This window comes from Canis aureus, chromosome X (assembly GCF_053574225.1).
Source record: "Canis aureus isolate CA01 chromosome X, VMU_Caureus_v.1.0, whole genome shotgun sequence".
Taxonomy (NCBI): Eukaryota; Metazoa; Chordata; class Mammalia; order Carnivora; family Canidae; genus Canis; species Canis aureus.
The window spans coordinates 42,443,315-42,468,368 of NC_135649.1; the positions used below are offsets into that span (position 1 = coordinate 42,443,315).

The 25,054-nt window shown below is 40.8% G+C and overlaps 1 protein-coding gene across 3 annotated transcripts in view; it reads right to left on the bottom strand.

The window, feature by feature from the left end:
• The window catches only part of VSIG1 (V-set and immunoglobulin domain containing 1), a 44,962-nt gene that overhangs the window by 13,271 nt on the left and 6,637 nt on the right, over window positions 1-25,054 (bottom strand). The window contains exons 2-4 of one of the 3 annotated variants that reach the window (XM_077890269.1): window positions 18,126-18,391; window positions 15,025-15,188; window positions 5,539-5,646 (exon numbers count right to left, since the gene is read on the bottom strand). In XM_077890269.1, the coding sequence (XP_077746395.1) occupies window positions 5,539-5,646; window positions 15,025-15,177 (261 nt within the window). In that variant the 5' untranslated portion in view covers window positions 15,178-15,188; window positions 18,126-18,391. The remainder of the gene's footprint in view (window positions 1-5,538; window positions 5,647-15,024; window positions 15,189-18,125; window positions 18,392-25,054) is intronic. The other 2 variants (XM_077890268.1, XM_077890270.1) reach the window with 2 other exon arrangements.

Here is a 25,054-nt window from a genome sequence, read left to right on the forward strand (position 1 = left end):
CTCAATGGGACTACGGGACTTTCTGATTTCCCTAAGAGAATATTCATACTCCTTTCATACACATGTACTCCTCTGGATAAGCAAACTTGGGTTTATCCTGTTTGTTAGAAGAGTAACATTTCAGAGCAGAGAGGCCCCTGAGAAATCATCTGGTCCCATCCTCTCATAGTGGCCTAGAAAATGCTTTGTCAATGACAGCTACTACCTTTCTGCCCATGTGGCAGGAGGTAGAACTGGAATTATTATTTCATTTAGACAAATAAGGGCACTCAAATCCAGAAAGATTAAATGATTCATCCAAAGTCACAGGATTAATTTATTATTATTATTATTATTAATTATTATTATTATTATTACTATTTGCCACACTCAAGGAAGATCTGGATTCTAGTCCCATCTCTATTAAGGATCATGAATAGTTAGATCAAAATGGCAACCATGGAGCAGCATGATGAGGTGAAAAGAGGTCTGGTCTTGGAGTCAGATGACCTGGGTTTTAGCCACAGCTCTGCCTCTGACTATGACAGAGTCAGGGAGTGTGGCCTCTGGTCATGCCTCCATGGCAACCTGCTTTGTGATAAGAAACAATGTGATTAACTCTCTCCAACCTTTCGTTTTCACATTACATCTGAACGAGGAGCCAAAGCAATGTCCTCCAAATTATGAGATGTATTCCCCAAGTATAGGTACATAAGCTGATTTTAAGTGGCACATAAATGAAAACTTATTAGAAAGACACATACCTAGTACATTGTGTCTGTGACTTCATGGATATTATTGTTTACAGTGACACTAAGGTAGATATTTTTAAATTTGTAAGAAACCAAGTCAGTATAGAAAACATTAAATAATGCTGCTGGTGAGGCACAATTATGACAAACATCATAAAGATGAGACATAAAGGCCTGAAGCTTGGGAGTCACCAAACTAGGTGATCCCCAAGGTTCCTTCATCATACACACACATCATACACACTTTGTTAGTTTCATATAAATGTGTGTAATTCAAATGATGGTTTATTATTCAATAAACTGATATTGCCCTAGTCTAGTGGAATTAATTAATGTTTTCATAGAATCTACTAAAAGGGCCTTATTCATTGAATTCACTCTCCTCCCTTTCTAGAGGAAACTGAAGCCCAAAGAGGTTAACACACACACACACACACACACACACACACACACACAAAGTTAACAATGGGGAAAGGTCTAGAACTCAGTTCTAATTCCTTGTCCGGTGTTCTTTATCTTTATAGGATAATGAGAGAGGAAAGCCAATTAGCAAACCAAAAGATATTGTCAAGATAAAATCAGATATATTCTCCATCAAATAGCAGGCCAATAAATCTTAAACTAAAGCAGAAAGGTAGATTTGGAGGGAAAATTCAAAGGCCATATTAAGGCGAAAAAAAAACTTGTCTCCCTCCTCCACTTCTGTAACATCAACTAACTTTCTTTCCTGCCCCAAATGAGGCATTTATAATTCATTTTGTCCATTCATGCCTGCTGAAGTCACAAACTTTTGCCCCAAAGGAGTCTTGTGGACCGATATGCTGGAAAGCCAATGTTAAGGAAAGGTAAGCAAATGGTCCAGGAGGAGGTTCAGCTCATCAAAGGTCTCTTGCCTTCATCTGAGTTGAAACTCAAGCTACCCAGGTTTCCATTTCACTAGCCAGCATGGGGCCTATTTACTTTCTTTTTTGGTAAGATTTTATTTATTTGAGAGAGATAAAGAGAAAGAGCAGGAGGAGGGGCAGATGGAGAGGGAGATGCAGGCTCCCTGTGGAGCAGGGAACCCCTGTGGGGCTCCATCCTGGGGCGGGGGGGGGGGGGGGGGGGGGGGGGGGGCAGGATCATGACCTGAACTGAAGGCAGATGCCTAAATCCTGAGCCACCCAGGTGCCCCCAGGCCTATTTACTTTCTAATCAACAATCTAAGATCCTATGGACTCTTAACTAGAACATAGCCTACAGCCCATCAAGGAAGCCCTTTTACAACTTAAAGATCTGCCTGTTTCCACTGCTCCCAGGAAGACTGGAGGTAAGTCAGTTTGTTTTATACTGAGGCTTGGTGACATCACAGTAAGATCCAACACATCAGTCCTGTTTATGGTGTATAGTAAGTGCCAGGAGGTCTGGGAGAAAAGACCTTGCTTCTGCCGAGAGCAGGGAGCCAAGAGAATATGTTTTAGGCCAGGACTAGAACACGCCAAGAAGCCACTGTAAAAAAAAAGTCTCACAGTTGGTCATGAATCTAGAGGACATTAGCAGGTTAGTTATGAGGCCCTGGACTTGTAACTTCCCTATCAAAAGGATTTTCACCAACCCTTCTACCTCATTCCTCATACCATAGTACCCCCATGCATTTCGCCCTCTCACAAATAACACTAAAAGGTGCCAGGGATAAGAATGGAGGTAAAGCAGGTTAACAATGGACACCTAAAAGGGAAATGCCTTGGCCTGAGAAAGAAAGTCCCCAAGGCTAGCCAGCAGCCAGACACAGAGATGGAGGGACTTTCTGTTACGGGAAGTCCATGCTGTCACACTGTCCTTGTAAATAAGAAAAAGAGGGAGAGAGAGAGAGATAGAGAGAGAGAAATGTTTTCCTGAAACTGCTTATCTAATCACAGAGGAAGTACTGAAACATGGTTCCATTTTCCACAGAAGAATAACTCTTTGAAAAATCAAAATTGAACAATGGCCAAGGCTCAGCCCATGATCCTGTGAGGCTTGTACCTTTTCAAAGGAAGTATATTGTCAATTTAGAAATCAAAGCGATTGAGGTCCGCGAAAAGCTGTGGATGTTTGACAGGCCACATCCTTTGGGGGAGACAGGGTGGCAAATCTGCTTAAAGAATATCCATCCATGTGTCCCATTAAGGGGTACTTGTTAACTGTTTGCTTGGTAGTCTCCCTACTTCCCCCTGACCCCCCACTAAGGTCCTCTCTGCTCATCGAAGACGTCAGAGGCTGATATGTAGACTCATAATGACCCATTCATCATAAGACCCCCTTAGAAATCACTTGGTTTAGGGTTTCTAAGGCTGATGACACTTCAGGAGCCAGATGGGTATTAAAAATATGGGAAATAATGGCACCTGGGTGGCTCAGTGGTTGAGCATCTGCCTGGGGCTCAGGTCATGATCCCGGGGGTCCTGGAATCGAGTCCTGCATTGGGATCCCCACAGGGAGATGTCTCTGCCTCTCTCTGTTTGCTCCTCATGAATAAATAAATAAAATCTTAAAAGAAATATGGGAAATAGCTGAGAGGGGATGTTGGATGGTGGTAAGATCACAGAGGACAATGGGGCCTGTGGTGAACTGGAGGACCAGTACAAACGAGGCTTTCAAACTGTGGAAACAGACAACTAAAATACTGGGCTGGTCAACCAACATGAATCCACTGGCCAAATCGGGCTTGGGGGGCCTTGAGTTTGCAACCTCTGATTCAACCTTCTATAACAGAACCCCAATAGAGGAAGTGATTTTTCCCCCAGGTCACACAATTGATAACCAGACCTCCTGATTCTCCCCAAACACCCGAAAATGGCACTCATCATCCTGCCTCCAGCGAGGAAGATGATTCCTAGGTAATGCTTCCCTGTTGGGGCCATTCGATCTCTCCCTCTGGCCTGACCCTTCTCCTGCCAACTGCTGCTACTCATTGGCATGATGTGCCCATGCCAAGTGTATTTGCCACCTGAAGCCTTTGACATTTGCCAGCTGCAATAACAGCCTTTCTCCCTCCCACTGTGCCAAGTTCCTATTCACATGAGGCCGTGCAGCTGGGAGCCAGATTTGGTCAAAAAGATTTTTTTATTCCCCCTCAGCTTTGTGATACAGTTCTCTGACTTGAGGCTGGAACATAAACAAGAAGGGTTGAAAGAATTCAGTCTGCTTTCTGTTTGCATCTGAGTTGGAAATAGTAAACACATTTAGCCTCCAGATCTGCTTTTGTGGGTTCCTTTTGGAAACGTGGAGGGTGTAGAAATCCACGACAGAGCACCCACCCATCCCTTCCCCTTTTCACTTTCATGCACTACCCAGAAAGGGGTGAGCCATGGGAGAGAAGGAGTGTGGAGTGGCAATGGGTCAAGCCCTGCATTTTTCCTGGATCATCCTCGGGGATGGGGGGTTGCTGAGATTGCCCATGGAAGGGAAAGCACACCAAAAGAAAGATAACCCTGCCTTTAAACCACTCCCTTCCCAGCCTGCCACTTGCCTGAGATCCCTGCCAGTTGAACTGCTTCTTTTGAACAAAGGCATGGAAAAAGTCTATGTTTAATTTTTTTTTTCCTTTGGAAGAGAGCAAAATCAACTATTACCAGTCCCTAGCACCTTAGCATTAGATTGATTTAACTGGTTTAGCAAGAATAGACACCTGAGGCCATGGGATATAGAATAGATGAACTTTGATAGGAGGGGTGGTGGGAAGGGAAGAACTTAGGAGTGTTTCTCAATACCAGTGACACTGCTATTTTGGGCAGGCCATGCTTTCTCCTGTGGGCTCATCCTACGTATTGAAAGATGTCTAGCATCTCTAGTCACCACCTACTAACTGCCAGTAGTGACTCTCATTTGTAACCATTACACCAACACCCCCCTAATTTTCAAATGCATGTGAGGAGATAATACCCCCCCCACCCTGCCAACATTTGGAAAGCATTTGATATAATGCTATCTGAAGAGGATGGGCTAGGTGTGGAGAATCTGAACAGCCAGAGAATATGAAGACACTAGGTTCTGGAAGAAAGTTGTCCACATTAAGAGTATGCTGGGGTGTTGAAAATAGCAAAGGGTTTCATCCACTATGGATGTCCTAGAAGAGTAAGTATTGTCTGCAAGACCCATGCTAAGTAGGATCAATGCCTATTCTGCTCATGGGGAGGTGAGGTCTCTTTAGTTCTACCAGTTATTGGCTGGGTGGAAAAGTAGAAAATTGGTGTCATCAGAGGGGCACCAAACCACCCAAAACTTCCATGCTAGTGTGCCTGTTCCAGAGCCTAGAGTCTTCAGCTGAGAGTCCCAGTTAAGGGACTGATCATCTGAAGCTGTCCTTGTCTTCCAAAAGGAGGGCTTCAGTAAGAGGAGGACCACACTAATAACTATATTGGCCCTCCTGGGCAGAAGACTTATGAGGTACTTATGCAGTCCCCATTCACCAAAGTAACCCCTTGGAGGAGATAGTCAATAAGCGATAACACCCCCTCCCCCGCCCCGGGGATTGAGAAACACTATGCCTTGGAGTCAACTGCTCCTTTTGGGGTAGGAAGAGAATATGAGCTTATAGCAAGAATAGGCCTCTGCCCTGCTGAAGGCGGCAATAAGCCCCTGAGCCTTTTGAAGGAAGCTGAAAAGAATTCCAGACATGGGCATGAGAAGGCAAACTCAAGACTGTCTCAGTTTTGCCGGGAGCCTGTACTGATCTGGACTGTTACCAAACATGGACCATCCCATCCCACTCCTAAAGGTTGGTGCCTTTGCCCTAGATATTCCAAACAGTGAAGGGGTCCAGTAGTACACCAATAGGTGTTCTTACCTGAGAGGTCCAGCTACATCTTCCCCGAGCGTCTCTTGCATGCGCCATATTTAGACACTGACTGACTGCCTTTTCCTCCATACCCTCAGTATTGAGGCACGGGCTGTGCTGTGTTTGAGCAGAAATGGGTGGATCTGAGAGCTGATTACTACATGATATACTGCCACATCAACCCAGGAGCTGAATTGAATCACTCAGTGATCAGTCTGGCAACATCTTACTCCCATAAATCATAGAATCGTCTAACAGCACAGCAGTCTCTTTTTATCATCTCCAAAATATTCACCAGCCATCCCTAGATTAGCATACAACATGCTCTACAAAATCATGAATGCATGGAAGCACTCAAAGAAGAAACAAATTTGAAATAGAGGCCAAATCCCATTTTGAAAAATACCATTTCAACTGAAGATGTCTCCAAACTTCTTTGTTGAGCAGGCTCTCTGTTCAAGGATAGGAGCAGGCAGAGAAGTCTGACCCCTCCCTTCAGCCACAGGAACCTGGCAGGCAGTGAAGCAGGAAACTAATCCTGGGCCAGGATTCCCCCCACCCAGGCTCTGTCCCAGCTGTTCAGCTATACTAAATGTCTTTTGTTGGGCTGGATTCCCTAGCACTCATGATGCAAGGGGTATGGATGCGATAGGGATTTTGCAAAATCCCCATTCTGTAAGTTATGATACTACTAATAATAGCTCACATTCATTGAGTGGTTACTATGTGGAAGGCTTTCCAGTGCTTTACAAGCATCATCTCATTTAATCTTCACAGTAAACCTCTGAGGTACGTAAGCAGCCCCATTACACAGATGAGAAAGGTCAACTGATTTTTTTTCTAAGGTCATCCAGTCAGCAAGTAAGTAGCTGAACAAAGAGTAGAACCAAAATCCATCAGGAGCTTCCCGCTGGTTCTCCAAAACTACTCATCTGGAAAAGCAGAGAGAGGCACATGACTGCAGCGTACAGGGGAAAAGGAGAGGGACTCCAGTTCTCTAGAGGTAGGTTGGACCTAAGGATGGTTGAAATAGGGATCTTGATGGGGTAAGCTGAAGCAAGATGGAAACAGAGAAAGAAGAGAAACTGTGACTTTTTGGAGGTAGCTTTCACTGTCTCTAAGCCAAGAGCTAGACCCCCTCTACACTATCTTCTACACAGCTGAGGCACAGGCATAACAAAAATCTCAAGCACTTGGAGAAGCATCTAAAATGTTCTAAGATCAAGAAGCATGTTCTCACTGAATCAGTGGCTCAGTGCAAAGGAGCACCTTTGATCTGGACATCCCAAAAGCCTAGATACCTTAAATTACTTGCCCTGCCTGTACCTGACATTATGAAGAATGAGGCAAGTGGCAAGTAAATAAGCTACTCAATGAATACACATTTGTTAATAAAGCTTATTTCTGAAATGCCTCTAACAGACGTTCTGAGCTCAAGCCATATTCCATTCAATCACCTACACCTTCTGTGTATCTCCAGGTCTAGAAAAACCTCATTGCTGGTCATGAGATCCTTCTGCCCTGCATCCTTCAATTCATACCTACATGGTTCAACCAAGGGATGGGCTTGTAAATTCCAGTGTCAGAGGAGGCATAAAGAGCAGTTTGTATTTTTGAACTCAGATTGGCCTGGCCTCACTTCTTGGCAGTTGAAGACATCTGGATTTGAGTACCATGCATAAAAAAAATAGCTCAAAATATATTGGCAAGGCCTCTCTAATTCCAGCCACCAATGGCAAAATGGGAAGGACTTCAAGCCTACAGACCAAGAATACACTGAGAAGACTATTAGGGAAACTGAATTTTAAAAAGGAAGAAAGTTCATGTGATTACTGCTATCCACAATCTAAGAGAGCAACCTGCAAAGGGATGATTTCTTGGTTGATTGCAATCTACAATCTGGGTCAGGGCATCTAGGTGACAAACAGTGGTATAATCACTGTTGCTGCTGCTGCTGATGATGATTAAGATGATAATGGTATTTACAAGGGAGAAAACTTATAGGTCTTTATATTTTTCCCAAGTGTTTTCACATGCAGTGTGTCAGGTGATTCCCCATGAGATATGTAGAAGAGTGTCAGTGTTCCACCATGTGTTGAAGAGAAGGACAGAGTGATTCAGACACCTGTCTGAGGTAACCAATGCTGAGCAAAAATGTCAAACACTGACGAGAGGGTGGCCCTAATGAAATCACCCCTTGAACGGTGTTTCCTGCTACAAAAGTGTTCAGGATCTCTAGTGAAGAGAGGACCTAGCACCTCCAAAGGACCAGACATGCCTGAAATGACACTGGCCAAGGTGTGGCTCCTCCAAGCTAGCACCTTCCTTCATCTCTACCCTCTGTCTGTCCTTAAACCTCCTCTAGCCCACTCAACTCGCTCTCCATTTTTCTACTAATCAAAACCCCAATTCAACAACATTCCAAATATTCTAAACCATACTGACTTGTTTCTTCTCTGAACTTCTTGTTTTGTTTTTTTTTATAATAAATTTATTTTTTATTGGTGTTCAATTTGCCAACATACAGAATAACACCCTGTGCTCAACCTGTCAAGTGCCCCCCTCAGTGCCCATCATCCATTCACCCCCACCCCCCGCCCTCCTCCCCTTCCACCACCCCTAGTTCGTTTCCCAGAGTTAGGAGTCTTTATGTTCGGTCTCCCTTTCTGATATTTCCTACCCATTTCTTCTCCCTTCCCTTCTATTCCCTTTCACTATTATTTATATTCCCCAAATGTATGAGAACATATAATGTTTGTCCTTCTCTGACTGACTCATTTCACTCAGCATAATACCCTTCAGTTCCATCCATGTTGAAGCAAATGGTGGGTTTTTGTTATTTTTAATGGCTGAGTAATATTCCATTGTATACATAGACCACATCTTCTTTATCCATTCATCTTTCGATGGACACCGAGGCTCCTTCCACAGTTTGGCTATTGTGGACATTGCTGCTAGAAACATCGGGGTGCAGGTGTCTCGGCGTTTCATTGCATCTGTATCTGGGGTAAATCCCCAACAGTGCAGTTGCTGAGTCGTAGGGCAGGTCTATTTTTTAACACTTTGAGGAACCTCCACACGGTTTTCCAGAGTGGCTGTACCAGTTCACATTCCCACCAACAGTGTAAGAGGGTTCCAGTTTCTCCACATCCTCTCCAACATTTGTGGTTTCCTGTCTTGTTAATTTTCCCCATTCTCACTGGTGTGAGGTGGTATCTCACTGTGGTTTTGATTTGTATTTCCCTGATGGCAAGTGATGCAGAGCATTTTCTCATGTGTGTGTTGGCCATGTCTATGTCTTCCTCTGTGAGATTTCTGTTCATGTCTTTTGCCCATTTCATGATTGGATTGTTTGTTTCTTTGGTGTTGAGTTTAATAAGTTCTTTATAGATCTTGGAAACTAGCCCTTTATCTGATACGTCATTTGCAAATATCTTCTCCCATTCTGTAGGTTGTCTTTGAGTTTTGTTGACTGTATCCTTTGCTGTGCAAAAGCTTCTTATCTTGATGAAGTCCCAATAGTTCATTTTTGCTTTTGTTTCTTTTGCCTTCGTGGATGTATCTTGCAAGAAGTTACTGTGGCCGAGTTCAAAAAGGGTGTTGCCTGTGTTCTCCTCTAGGATTTTGATGGACTCTTGTCTCACATTTAGATCTTTCATCCATTTTGAGTTTATCTTTGTGTATGGTGAAAGAGAGTGGTCTAGTTTCATTCTTCTGCATGTGGATGTCCAATTTTCCCAGCACCATTTATTGAAGAGACTGTCTTTCTTCCAGTGGAGAGTCGTTCCTCCTTTACCGAATATTAGTTGACCATAAAGTTGAGGGTCCACTTCTGGATTCTCTATTCTGTTCCATTGATCTATGTGTCTGTTTTTGTGCCAGTACCACACTGTCCTGATGACCACAGCTTTGTAGTACAACCTGAAATCTGGCATTGTGATGCCCCCAGCTATGGTTTTCTTTTTTAAAATTCCCCTAGCTATTCGGGGTCTTTTCTGATTCCACACAAATCTTAAAATAATTTGTTCTAACTCTCTAAAGAAAGTCCATGGTATTTTGACAGGGATTGCATTAAACGTGTAAATTGCCCTGGGTAACATTGACATTTTCACAATATTAATTCTTCCAATCCATGAGCATGGAATATTTTTCCATCTCTTTGTGTCTTCCTCAATTTCTTTCAGAAGTGTTCTATAGTTTTTAGGGTATAGATCCTTGACCTCTTTGGTTAGGTTTATTCCTAGGTATCTTATGATTTTGGGTGCAATTGTAAATGGGATTGACTCCTTAATTTCTCTTTCTTCAGTATTACTGTTAGTGTATAGAAATGCCACTGACTTCTGGGCATTGATTTTGTATCCTGCCACACTGCCAAATTGCTGTGTGAGTTCTAGCAATCTTGGGGTGGAGTCTTTTGGGTTTTCTATGTAGAGTATCATGACATTGGCGAAGAGGGAGAGTTTGACTTCTTCTTTGCCAATTTGAATGCCTTTAATGTCTTTTTGTTGTCTGATTACTGAGGCTAGGACTTCCAGTACTATGTTGAATAGCACTGGTGAGAGTGGACATCCCTGTCTTGTTCCTGATCTTAGGGGAAAGGCTCCCAGTGCTTCCCCATTGAGAATGATATTTGCTGTGGGCTTTTGGTAGATGGCTTTTAAGATGTTGAGGAATGTTCCCTCTATCCCTACACTCTGAAGAGTTTTGATCAGGAATGGATGCTGTATTTTGTCAAATGCTTTCTCTGCATCTAATGAGAGGATCACATGGTTCTTGGTTTTTCTCTTGATGATATGTTGAATCACATTGATTGTTTTACGAGTGTTGAACCAGCCTTGTGTCCGGGGAAAATCCTACTTGGTCATGGTGAATAATTTTCTTAATGTACTGTTGGATCCTATTGGCTAGTATCTTGTTGAGAATTTTTGCATCCATGTTCATCAGGGATATTGGTCTCTAATTCTCCTTTTTGGTGGGGTCTTTGTCTGGTTTTGGAATTAAGGTGATGCTGGCCTCATAGAACGAATTTGGAAGTACTCCATCTCTTTCTATCTTTCCAAACAGCTTTAGGAGAATAGGTATGGTTTCTTCTTTAAACGTTTGATACAATTCCCCTGGGAGGCCATCTGGCCCTGGACTTTTGTGTCTTGGGAGGTTTTTGATGACTGCTTCAATTTCCTCCCTGGTTATTGGCCTGTTCAGGTTTTCTATTTCTTCCTGTTCCAGTTTTGGTAGTTTGTGGCTTTCCAGAACTGCGTCCATTTCTTCTAGATTGCCTAATTTATTGGCGTATAGCTGTTCATAATATGTTTTTAAAATCGTTTGTATTTCCTTGGTGTTGGTAGTGATCTCTCCTTTCTCATTCATGATTTTATTAATTTGAGTCTTCTCTCTCTTCTTTTTAATAAGGCTGGCTAATGGTTTATCTATCTTATTAATTCTTTCAAAGAACCAACTCCTGGTTTTGTTGATCTGTTCCACAGTTCTTCTGGTCTCAATTTCATTGAGTTTTGCTCGAATCGTTATTAACTCTCTTCTGCTGGATGTAGGATCTATTTGTTGTTTTTTCTCTAGCTCCTTTAGGTGTAATGTTAGTTTTTGTATGAGTCCTTTCCAGTTTTTGAATAGATGCTTGTATTGAGATGTATTTCCCCCTCAGGACTGCTTTTGCTGCATCCCAAAGATTTTGAACAGTTGTGTCTTCATTCTCATTAGTTTCCATGAATTTTTGAAATTCTTCCTTAATTTCCTGGTTGACCCTTTCATCTTTTAGCAGGATGGTCCTTAACCTCCACGTGTTTGAAGTCCTTCCAAACTTCTTGTTGTGATTTTGTTCTAATTTCAAGGCATTATGGTCTGAGAATATGCAGGGGATGATCCCAATCTTTTGGTATCGGTTCAGACCTGATTTGTGACCCAGTATTTGGTCTATTCTGGAGAAAGTTCCATGTGCACTTGAGAATAATGTGTATTCAGTTGAGTTTGGATGTAAAGTTCTGTAGATATCTGTGAAATCCATCTGGTCCAGTGTATCATTTAAAGCTCTCGTTTCTTTGGAGATGTTGTGTTTAGAAGACCTATCGAGTGTAGAAAGCGCTAGATTGAAGTCACCAAGTTTAAGTGTATTATTATCTAAGTATGTCTTAACTTTGGTTATTAATTGATTGATATATTTGGCAGCTCCCACATTCGGGGCATATATATTGAGGATTGTTAAGTCTTCTTGTTGGATAGATCCTTTAAGTATGACATAGTGTCCCTCTTCATCTGTCACTACAGTCTTCGGGGTAAATTTTAGTTTATCTGATATAAGGATGGCTACCCCTGCTTTCTTTTGAGGACCATTTGAAAGGTAAATGGTTCTCCAACCTTGTATTTTCAGGCTGTAGGTGTCATTCTCTCTAAAATGAGTCTCTTGTAGACAGCAAATAGATGGGTCCTGCTTTTTTATCCAGTTGAAACCCTGCGCCTTTTGATGGGGTCATTAAGCCCATTCACGTTCAGAGTCACTATTGGAAGATATGAGTTTAGTGTCATTATGATATCTATTCAGTCCTTGTTTTTGTAGATTGTTCCACTGGACTTCTTCTTAAAGGGGAATTTTAAGAGTTCCCCCTTAAAATTTCTTGCAGAGCTGGTTTGGAGGTCACATATTCTTTCTGTTCCTGCCTGTCTTGGGAGCTCTTTATCTCTCCTTCCATTCTGAATGAGAGCCTTGCTGGATAAGGTATTCCTGGTTGCATGTTTTTCTCATTTAGGACCCTGAATATATCCTGCCAGCCCTTTCTGGCCTGCCAGGTCTCTGTGGAGAGGTTTGCTGTTACCCTAATACTCCTCCCCATAAAAGTCAGGAATTTCTTGTCTCTTGCTGCTTTAAGGCTCTTCTCTTTATCTTTGGAATTTGCAAGCTTCACTATTAAATGTCGAGGTGTTGAACGGTTTTTCTTGATTTTAGGGAGGGATCTCTCTATTTCCTGGATCTGAATGCCTGTTTCCCTTCACAGATTAGGAAAGTTTTCAGCTAGGATTTGTTCAAATACATATTCTGGCCCTCTGTCCCTTTCAGCGCCCTCAGGAACCCCATTTAAACGTACGTTTTTCTTCCTCAGGCTGTCATTTATTTCCCTTAATCAATCCTCATGGTCTTTTAATTGTTTGTCTCTTTTTTCCTCAGTTTCCCTCTTTGCCATCAACTTGTCTTCTATGTCACTCACTTGTTCTTCTACCTCGTTAACCCTCGTCGTTAGGACTTCTAGTTTGGATTGCATCTCATTCAATTGATTTTTAATTTCTGCCTGATTAGATCTAAATTCTGCAGTCATGAAGTCTCTTGAGTCCTTTATGCTTTTTTCTAGAGCCACTAGTAGCTTTATAATAGTGCTTCTGAATTGGCTTCCTGACATTGAATTATAATCCAGATTTTGTAACTCTGTGGGAGAGAGGACTGTTTCTGATTCTTTCTTTTGAGGTGAGGTTTTCCTTCTAGTCATTTTGCTCAGTGCAGAGTGCCAAAAAGTAAGTTGTATTGGGAAAAGGAGAAAAAGAGAGGAGAGAAAGAAGGAAAGAAAAGAGAAAAAGAAAAAAGTAAAAAGGAAGAAAAAAAAGAAAAAAAAAGAGAAGAAAAAGAGAAAGAAAAAGAAAGAAAGAGGGGGAAAAGTGTGGGGGAAGCAATCAGAAATCAAAAAGAAAAAAAAACACGGGGGAGTATCTTCTGATTCTGTATACTTTAAGTCCCTTGATTTCCCCTGGAACTTGTCCGTCTAGTTGGTCTTCTGGGGGAGGGGCCTGTTGTGCTGATTTTCAGGTGTTAGCACTTGGGGGAGCTGCTCAGCCCCCTGCCTGGTGCAGGGCTCAGTGGGGGTTGTTTACCCCGTGAGGCCCCAGGAGGAACAACCACAGTGGGGGCGGCCAGCTCTGGAGCCCTGGATTCAGCTCCCGCAGTAACTACAGAGCTCTCAGCCTGTAGGGGCCTGGATGCTCAGCTTGGGGCAGGAGCGTCCTTGCTGTCCTGTGCCCTCCCGGCCTCTGCCTGTCCCGGGGGGAGGCCGGATCCTGGGCTGTGTCCCCCGCGCCCTGTGCTCCTGGTCTGCGCTGTTGGATTCGCGCTCCTGGCCGGGCAGCCCCCTCTCCGCGGAGCCTCCCCCCGAGCCCCTCTGATCTGCTCCTGGGTCCAGCCGTGTGCGCTGCAGCTCTTTAAGGAGCTCGGCACACTCTCCCTGGGGCGCAGGTGTCTGTTAGTGTCCCTGGGAGCCTGAGGGCATCCCCGCCCCTCCTGGGGTCCTGCTCTAACTCCCTGCGAGTGCCTTTCTGCCCGGGAAGATTGGTGAAGCTCCTGCTTCTCCAGGACGGAGCTTTCCTTTCCTGGGGGCACTCGCCCTGGCCTTAGCCCGGCTCCTCGTGGGGCCCCTCCCCCTTGGAGGCCTTTTGTTTCTTTATTTCTTTTTTCCCTGTCTTCCTACCTTCATAGAAGCGTGAACTCTTCTCACTGTAGCATTCCAGCTGTTCTCTCTTTAAATCTTAGGCCGAATTCGTAGATTTTCAGGATAATTTGTAGGTTATCTAGGTAATTTGGTGGGGACAGGTGATTTGGGGACCCTACTCTTCCGCCATCTTGCCGAATTCCCCTGAACTCTTGTTTTGGATCAATACATCCTTTTGAAAAATTGATGAAAGCTGTAGGCCTTTCTTTTCCCTCAAGGGGGGGATATATATTGGCAGACGTGTTGCACCCATGCAGACTCTTGCACCCAAGTGTGTTCCCTCTCTCTCATACAAACACACTTTTGAGTATACAATAAATTAGATCTTGGGCTAATTTAAAAAGGAATCATCTTTAAGGCCAGATGAAGAAAACCTGAGAATAGATGGCTTACAGGTAGAATCATTCTCCTTTGGCTTTTACCATCCCTCTTCTAGCAATCTTTTACCCCTCACCCCAGCCTACTTGTCCCATCCTCTACTCTCTAGCTTCTTGTTGTCCTTCATTACCCAGGGTTCATCACCACCTTGCCCCTTCTCCACCCATCTGGGAGTCTCATTCCATCAGGACTCAGTCAGGCACAATGAGCTAGCTCACTTGCCAATCACTTGGCAGATCCCAGATAATACATTTGACAGGGATCTGCAGATCAAATGGGACGTGTATTTGAACTGGAGTCTTCTGGAAATAATAGGGGGGTTTGGAGGAAGGGAGGGAGAGTCCTTTCAGAACTCCTGTCCGTTTCACCTAGGAGAAGGACTATGGCTATCTACTCTAGAAAACATGATATACTTGATGTTGACCTACTCACATTTGAGATAATAGGCTATCACTGAATATGAAGAGAAGACAAAGGCCATGTCACATACATGACGGTCTTCTCTAAACAACTATCTTCAAACTCTTTGTACCTGAGGTTCTGCCATTGTCACTGGCTTACCACTCCTGCACACACTGTCCGCAACAGTTTATGTCAGAACTACCATAGGGGAATAGTTGAAGAAAAAAGTCCTTACGGAAGTTGGTGGTAAGTCCTTCTTGTGAAAGAATGACCACTGGATGGAGAGCTTGTCTCGGGAGGCCACAGTGCTGGTGTAGGTGCAGACAAGTGTGACATCAGATCCAATAGTCACGTTCACAATGCTGTTTGGGATGGTCACCTGCACCATACTAACTTGACCTGAAAAAGTAATCATCAGAACAAAAATGGTACACTCTCACATTCTGACAACAATCTTTCATTACAAAGCATTTTCAAGGACATCTTATTTGAGGAATCCAAGGTGAGGAGGAGGAGGAAGAATGCTGAGCAAGCAATTGGCGTGGGGATAGGGAGTTTCTCACAAATGACAATGTAATGAAACTCAAATCCTATGTGATGGTGAGATAATAACACCGAACTGGGAATTATTCTGTATAAGCATGGCCTTAAACAGAGGTTCTTGAGCAGCCCGGGTGGCTCAGCGGTTTAGTGCCGCCTTCAGGCCAGGGCGTGATCCTGGAGACATGGGATCAAGTCTCCTGTCCGGCTCCCTGCATGGAGCCTGCTTCTCCCTCTGCCTGTGTCTCTGCCTCTCTCTCTCTCTCTCCTCTCTGTGTTTCTCATGAATAAATAAATAAAATCTTTTTAAAACCCCCCAAAAAACAGAGGTTCTTAAAATGTTGTCCAGGGACCCAAACAGGTCCATGAGCATGGAAAACAATCCAGTTTGCCCAGGACTAACAGATTTCTCATATATGGAACTTTCAGTTTTATTTTTTTCCTTCCAAGTTTTTGTTTAAATTCCAGTTAGTTAAAAAAAAATAAAATAAAAAAATAAATTCCAGTTAGTTAACATGTAGTGTAATATTGGTTTAAGGAGTAGAATTTAGTGATTCATCACTTACATACAACACCTAGTTCTTATTAATTTTTTTTTAAATTTTTTTTTATGATAGTCACAGAGAGAGAGAGGCAGAGACATAGGCAGAGGGAGAAGCAGGCTCCATGCACCGGGAGCCTGACGTGGGATTCGATCCCGGGTCTCCAGGATCGCGCCCTGGGCCAAAGGCAGGTGCCAAACCGCTGCACCACCCAGGGATCCCAACACCTAGTTCTTATTACAACAAGAGCCCTCCTTAATGCCCATCACCCATCCAGCCCTTGCCTCCACCAACCTCCCCTCCAGCAGCCCTCAGTTTGTTTCCTAGAATTAAGAGTCTCTTATGGTTTGCCTCCCTCTCTGTTTTTATCTTATGACAGCATTGCTTTGGCAGCTATGTAATGTGTGCTTATGTATTTTTGTTTAAATAATTTTTAGTTTTAATTTCTAATTCAGTAAATATAGATAGAAATAACTGACATAGCAAAGATTCTTTGGGGTTCCTCAGTAATTTTAATTAAAATTTTACTGAGATAATAGTAGATTTGCATACAGTTCTTAGAAGTAATCACAGATATCCCATGTACACTTTACCCAGCCCCTCATTACAGTAACATTTTATAAAACTGTACTATAATATATCACAATTAGGACATTCATATTGATACAATCCACCCATCTTATTTTTATTTCTCCAGTTCTATTTGTACTCAAGTGTGCATATGCATTTAGTTTTATACACTTTTATCACATGTAAGTGTGTGTATCTGCCATTGCAATCAAAATACTGGACGGTGTCATCACCACAAAGATCCCTAATGTTGCCCTTTTATAATCACTTACCTTCCTTCTGCAACCCCATCCCTGATTCTAAGCATGGGTAGCCACTAATCTGTCCTTCATTGTTAAAATTTTGTCTTTTGTAACCTTTTGGGATGGGCTTTTTTTCACTCATAATTACCTAGCAGCATACCCAAATTGTTGTATCTGTAACTCATTGCCATTTGTTGATTAGTAGCATTCAATCTGCGTAACAATTGACCCATTTAGGAACATTTGGGTCATTTCCAGGACTTGGCAATTGAATAAAACTCCAAGGTACAGATTTTTCAGTGAATATAAATTTCTATTTCACTGGGATAAATTTCCAAGAGTGCAATTTTTGGGTCAGATGGTAGTTCCATGTTTAGTTTTATTAAAGAACAAAAACAGGGACGCCTGGGTGGCTCAGTCGGTTGAGTGTCTGACTCTTGATATCAGCTCAGGTCTTGATCTCAGGCTGGTAGGTTCAAGCCCTGCTTTGGACTCCATGCTGGGCACAGAGCCTATCTAAAAAAAGACAAATAAACAAGCCAAAAACCAGCCACATTGTTTTCCAGAGTGGTTATATCAATATACATTCCCACCCATAAGATATGAGTGGTCTAGTCTCTCCACATCCTCCTCAGTCTTTGGTATTGTCACTAATTTTCTACTTTAGCCATAATAAGTATATAGTAATATATCATTGTGATTTTAATTTGTCTTTCTCTGGTGCAATTTTATGATGCTAAACAACTTTTTATGTGAAAATTTGTCACTTGTATGTGTTCCTTGGTGAAAGGTCTGTTCATATCTTTAGACCATTTTCTAACTGGATTATTTAATTTTCAACTGTTAAATTTTGAGAGTTCTCTATGTAATCTAGATTCCAGTCTCTTCTTGGACAGAGATAGTTTTATTTCTTCCTTTCCAATTTATATGCTTTTTGTTTCTTTTATTACCTTATTGCAATGGCTATAACTTCCAGAACTTTACATGTACAACATGTACATGACATAATACAGGATATGTTGTTAACTGTAGGTTATTTGTAGATGCTTCTTATCACGTTGAGGTAATTCTCCTTTGTCATGGGTTGAATTGTGTCTCACCAAAAGGTATGTAAAAGTTCTAATTCCTGGTATCTGTTAATGTGACCTTATTTGGAAATTGGTTCTTTGCAATGTAATTAAGCTAAGGATCTTGAGATGAGATGATTCTGGATTTAGAGTGGGCTTTAAATCCAATGACTGTTGTCCCCATAAGAGAAAGGAGAGGGAAATTTGACAAAGATACACAAGGAGAAAGGCCATATGAAGGTAAAATCAAACACTGGAGCAATGTACATACAAGCAAAGGAACACCAAACATTTCTAGCAGCCAAGTAGCAGAAAGCCATGGCACAGATTCTACTTCAGAGCTTCTAAAGAAAATCAATATTGCCAAAGCTTTACCTTCAGGCTTTGGGCCTCCAGAACTGCGAGAGAATAAACTTCTCTTGTTTTAAGCCACGTGGTTTCTGGCAATTTCTGACAGCAGCTCTTGGAAAGGAACACATCTATTGCTTAATTTGCTGAGAGTCTTTATCATGAATGAGTACTGGATTTTGTCAGATGCCCTTTCTCCATCAATTGATATAATCATTTGCTTTTTTTCCTTAAGCTTGTTGATATGATAGATTACACTGAATGACTTTGAATGTTGAACCAGCCTTGCATACCTGAAATAAATCCCATTTAGTCATTGTGTAGAATTCCTTTAAAACATAGTAGAATTCAATTTCCTAGTGTTTTGTTGAGAGTTTTTGAATCTAGGTTCATGAAAGTATTTGGTCTATAGTTGTCTATTTCTGTACTGTCTTTAGTTTTAGTATCAAGGTAATACTAGCCTCATAAAATGAGTTGAAAGCCTTCACTCCTCTTCTGTGTTTTGGAAGAGACTGTGTAAAATTATTGTTAATTATTTTTTTCTAATGTTTGGTAGAATTATCCAGTGCAAGCATCTAGGCCTGGGTATTTCTTTTTCAGGAGCTTTTTAAATTGTGAATTCAATTTCTTTAAGGGTTATGGTATCTTCAGATTATCTATTTTATATCAGGTGAGCTTTAGTAGTTTGTTGTTTTGGGGGAATTGGTCCATTTCTTCTAAGTTGTCAAATAGATGCATGTAAAATGTGCACATTTCTTTATTATATTTTTAATGACTGCAGGATCTGTGCTGATACCACATATTTCATTTCTGATATTGGTGATCTGTGTCTTATCTCTTTTTATTTTTACCAATCTTGCTAGAGATTTGTCAAAATTATATATCCGTTTTTTCAAGGAACCAGATTTTTATTTCATGTAATGATTTTCCTATTTCAATTTCATTGATTTAAGTTCTTATTATTTCCTTTCTTTTCTTTGTTTTGGGTTTATTTTACTCTTCTTCCAGTTCCTTGATGTAGAAACTTCAATTATTGACTTGATGCTTTTCTTAATTGCAAATGGAAGCATTTAGTGTTATAATTTTCTGTTTTAGCACTGTTTTAGTTGCATGTTACATTTTTCCATATGTTATATTTTCATTTTAATTCAGTTCTATGTATATTCTTTAAACTTCCTTTGAGATTTCCTTTTTGGTCCAAAGATTATTTAGAAATGTGTTGTATAATTCCCAAGTGTTTAGAGATTTTCTTGTTGCCTTTCTGTTCTTGATTTCTAAAAGTTTGATTCCATTGTGCTCAGAGAACAGATTCTGCATGATTTTAATTCTTTTACATTTGTGGAGGGTTTTTTTTATGGCCAAGCATATACTCTATCTTGGTATATTCTGCAGGTGCTTGGGGAAATAAATGCATTCTGCTATTGCTGGGTGGAATACTTTATACAAAAGATGTATTTTAAAATTATGGGAATGCCTGCGTTGTACAGCCAGTTAAGCATCTGATTCTTGGTTTTGTCTCAGGTCATGATCTCAGGGTCATGGGATTGAGCCCCATGTCAGGGCCCTTGCTCAGCATGGAGTCTGCTGAAAGATTCTATCTCTTTCTCCCTCTGCCCCACCTCCCATCTCTTAAATTATCAAATAAATCTTTAAAAACACTATGAATACTCACCAAGATAGACCACATTATGGCCTTAAACAAATCTTAACACATTTAAAAGAAGAGAAATCACACAATGTCTACTCCCAGACCACAATGGAATTAAAACAGAAATAAAGTAACAATAAGACTACTGGGAAGTCCCAAAATACATGGAGACTAAACAACACACTTCTAAATAACACATGAATCAAAGAAATCTCAAGAGGAAATTTAAAATACTTTTAACCAATGAAAATGAAAATACAACTTATAAAAATTTGTGATATGCAACAAAAGCAGCACTTAGAGGGAAATTTCAGCACGAGTGCATATATTACAAAACAAGAAAGATCTAAAATCAATCATGTAAGTTCTCACCTTAGGAAACTAGGAAAAAAGAATAAATTCAAAGCAAAAGAAAAGAAATAATGAAAATTAGAGCAAAAATCATTGAAATTGAAAACAAGAAATCAATACAGAAAACCAATGAAACCAAAACTGGTTGTTGAAAAAGATAGGTAAAATTGATAAGACTCTAAGTTAGCTAACTAAGAAAAAAATAAAGTGAACACAAATTGCTAGTATCAGAAATGAAAGAGCGCCATAACTTTAGATACCATGGATATTAAAAGGATAATAAGGGTAGCCCTGGTGGCGCAGCGGTTTACCGCCGCCTGCAGCCCGGGGTGTGATCCTGGAGACCCGGGATCGAGTCCCACATCAGGCTTCCTGCATGGAGCCTGCTTCTCCCTCTGCCTGTGTCTCTGCCTCTCTCTCGCTCTCTCTGAATGAATAAATAAATAAATCTTCCACGTTGAAGCAAATGGTGGGTATTTGTCAGTGAAGTAAGTCAGTCGGAGAAGGACAAACATTATATGTTCTCATTCATTTGGGGAATATAAATAATAGTGAAAGGGAAAATAAGGGAAGGGAGAAGAAATGTGTGGGAAATATCAGAAAGGGAGACAGAACGTAAAGACTGCTAACTCTGGGAAACGAACTAGGGGTGGTAGAAGGGGAGGAGGGCGGGGGGTGGGAGTGAATGGGTGACGGGCACTGGGTGTTATTCTGTAAGTAAATTGAACACCAATAAAAAAAATAAAAAAAAAATAAATAAATAAAAAAAATCAAAAGGAAAAAAAAATAAATAAATCTTAAAAAAAAAAGGATAATAAAAGAATACTAGGCACATTGTTCCATCCACATTGAAGCAAATGATGGGTATTCGTCCTTTCTGATGGCTGAGTAACATTCCATTGTATATATAAACCACATCTTCTCTATCCATTCATTTGTCGATGGACATCAAGGCTCCTTCCACAGTTTGGCTATGTAGGGGAGGTGGGCAGGGGGATGGGGTGACTGGGTGACGGGCACTGAGGAAGGCACTTGACAGGATGAGCACTGGGTGTCATACTATATGTTGGCAAATCGAACTTCAATAAAAAAATATATTTAAAAGAAAATGAATACTAGGAACAACTCTCGGCCTACAAATTTGTTAACCTCAATAAAATGGACCAATTCCTTGAAAAACACAACCTGTTAAAGCTCACACAAGAAGTAGACAATTTTGACAGGCTTATATATACTCTATATGTACTAAAGAAATTGAATCAATAATTAATAGCCTTCAAAAAAAGAGGTTCCAAGCCTGGGGCCCCTGGTGAATTCTACCATACATTCAAGGAAGAAACTTAACCAAGTATCTACAATCTCTTTCAGAAGATAGAATAAAGGGAGTATTTCCTAATTCATCCTATGATGTCAATATCACCCTAATACTAAAACCAAAGACATTACAGGAAAAGAAAACTATAGACCAATATCTCTAATGAACACACAAAAACCCTTGATAAAATATTAGTAAATCAAATCCAACAATGCATAAAAAGAATTCCATACCATGGCCAAGTAGGATTTATCTTGGCAAGGCTGACTCAAAATTTGAAAATGAATTAATGCAATCTATCACATGAACATGTTTTTAAAAATCACATGATCATATCAGTATATTCAGAAAAAGAATTTTCCAAAGCCCAATGTCCATTTGTTATAAAAACCTTCAACTAGGAATACAGAGGACTTACAACTCAATCAAGAACACTTACAAAAAACCTGCAGCTAACACCATCCTTAATGGTGAGAAACTAGAAGCGTTCTTACTAAGATCAGGAGTCAGACAAGGATATTCCCTCTCATCACTCCTTTTCAATCTCATTCTGAAGTTCTAGCTAATGCAATAAGATACAAAAAGTATACAGATTGTGAAGGAAATGACAGATTACATGATTGTCTATGTAGAAAATCCAAAAATAAACCTTATGGAACTAATAGTGATTAAAGAAAGTTTTCAGGATACAAGGTTAATGCACAAAAGTTAGTTGCTTTCCTATATACTGGCCATGAACAAGTGGAATTTGAAATTAAAAATACAAAACCATTTACATTAGCAACACCACCCCCCTCCCCCCGCCAAATGAAATGCTTGAGTATAAATCTGGAAAAATCTGTACAAGGGCTATATGAAGAAAACCAGAAAACTCTGATGAAAGAAATAAAAATAAATAAATGGAGACATAAGACATAGTCTGTGTCTCAATAGAATAGGAAGACTCAATATTTTCAAGATGTCAGCTCTTCCCAACTTGCTCTATGGAGTCAATGTTACAGTCAAAATCTCAGGAAGTTATTTTGTGGATATTGACAAAGAAATTCTAAAGTTTGTATGGAGAAGAAAGAGACCCAGAATAGCCAACACAATATTGAAGAACAAATTTGGAGGACTGACACTACTTCAAGACTTCCTATAAAGCTATAGTAATCAAGACTGTATAGTATTGGTGAAAAAAATAGACAAATAGATCCATGAAACACAATAAAGAGCCCTAAAACAGACCCACAAAAAATAGTCAACTGATCTTTGACAACAGAGCAAAAGCAATACAATGGAGCAAAGATAATCTCTTCAACAAATGGTGCTGAAACAACTGGACGCTTATGTAGAAAAAAAAGAATCTTGCCACAGAACTTACACCCTTCACAAAAATTACCTCAAAATGTATCTAACAGATCTAAATGAAAAAAGCAAACTATAAAACTTCTAGAATATAACATAGGAGAAAATCTAGATGACCTTAAGTATAATAATGATTTTTAAAGATACAACACTAAAGGCACAATCTATAAAAGAAATAATTGATAAGCTGGGCTTTATTAAAACTAAAATATTTTGCTCTGCAAGGACACTGTCAAGAGAATGAGAAGACTAAAGCCACAGACTAAAAAAACTATATGCAGAAGACATATCTGATAATGGTTTCCTATCCAAAATACACAAATAACTCATAAAACTCATGAATAAGTAAACAAACAACCACATTAAAAATGGATTAAATGGACACCTGCTCAGCAGTTGGGCGCCTGCCTTTGGCTCAGGTCGTGATCCCAGGATCCAGGATTGAGTCCCGCATTGGGCTCCCTGCGAGGAGCCTGCTTCTCCCTCTGCCTATGTCTCTGCCTCTCTCTGTGTCTTTCATGGATAAATAAATAAAACCTTTAAAAAAATGGATTAATGACCTTAAAAGACCTCTCATCAAAGATGATATACAGATGGCAAATAAGCATATGAAAAGATGCTTCACATCATTTATCATTAAGGTGATACAAATTAAAACAATGAGATACTACTACACATCTATTAGAATGGCCAAAATCCAGAACACTGACAATACCAAATGCTAGTGAGGATGTGGAGCAACAGAAACTCTCCTTCATTAATGGTGGGAATGCAAAATGGTACAGGCACTTTGGAAGACAGTTTGATGTTTATTTACAAAGTAAACACACTCTTAACCGTAGTGCCCAGCAGTTATGCTCCTTGATGTTTACCAAAAAAAATTGAAAATTTATATCCACACATAAATCTGTGCATGAATGTTTACAACAGCCTTATTTATAATTGCCCAAACTTGGAAGAAACCAAGATGTCCTTCAGTAGGTGAATGGATTAATAACCTGTGGTATATATGGGTTCCTGGAGGCTCAGTCAGTTGAGTGTCCTGATTTCAGCTCAGGTCATAATCTCAGGATCCTGGGACGGAGTCCCATGGCACGTTGGACTCCCCACTCAATGGGGAGTCTGTTCGAGGATTTTCTCTCTCTCCCTCTCCCGCCCCCTCTGTCTCCGTCTCTCTCTCTGTCTCTGTCTCTCTCTCTCCCTCTCCCCCTCCCCACCCTCACACTCTCTTGCTCTTTCTCTCTCCCCTTTAAAATAAATAAATCTTTTAAAAAATACTTTAAAAATAAATAAAAACACAAACTGTGGTAGACACAAACAATGCTAAAAAGAAGAGCTGTTAAGCTATGAAAAGATATAGAAGGACATTAAATACATATCACTAAGTGAAAAAAGCCAATCTGGAAAGTCTATATACTATATGATTTCAATTCTGATATTCTGGAAAAGGCAAAGCTATGGAGACAATGTAAATATCATTGGATTCAAAGGGTTGGTGGAGGGGAAGGCATGAATAGGTGGAACACTGAGCAGTGAATATATTCTACATGATAATATAATGGCAGATGCATGTCATTATGCATTTGTCCAAACCCACAAGCATTTTGTCTATCATGTTAGGAATCCCCTCTATTTAAATCTGTCATTTTAGGGATGTCTGGGTGGCTCAGTGGTTGAGTGTCTGCCTTTGGCTCAGGGCATGATTCTGGAGTCCTGGGACTGAGTCCTGCATCATTCTCCCCACAGGGACCCTGCTTCTCCCTCTGCCTATGTTTCTGCCTCTCTCTGTGTCTCTCATGAATAAATAAATAAAATCTTTTTTAAAAATCTCATTTTAGCAGACAGTCTCTTTTATTTTGTTTCATGTTTTACACACAGCCTACTTTTGTGGACTGGGTTTCTAATGCTAATTTAATGTCCAGAGTTTCTACAGTGTTGTTTTGGTCTGTCTGGTTTAACCACTGTCACTGGGGCTTCTGTGTTTGTCTCTGATTCTATTGCCTGAGCGATTGGAAGTGTTTCTCCAGGCCAGGTTGCTGGGTGCTTCTCAGTGGGGGAATCGCTATGGTGGGACACTCCACTGTAGCCCTGTGTCTGGGGAGTAGTGGGCGGGTTGGAGGAAGAGTCTCAGACTCACACAAAGAGTCTTCCAGAACTGAGCATTTGCTGTGACTTCATTCCTTTTGTCTGTTGTACCCTCTGGCCTCCTCAGTATCTCTAGATGAAAGTGAGGAGTCTCAGGCTCAGTGAGAAAAAGAATGCTTCCTTTGTCTACTCTTCTTGGTGTGGCTTCTT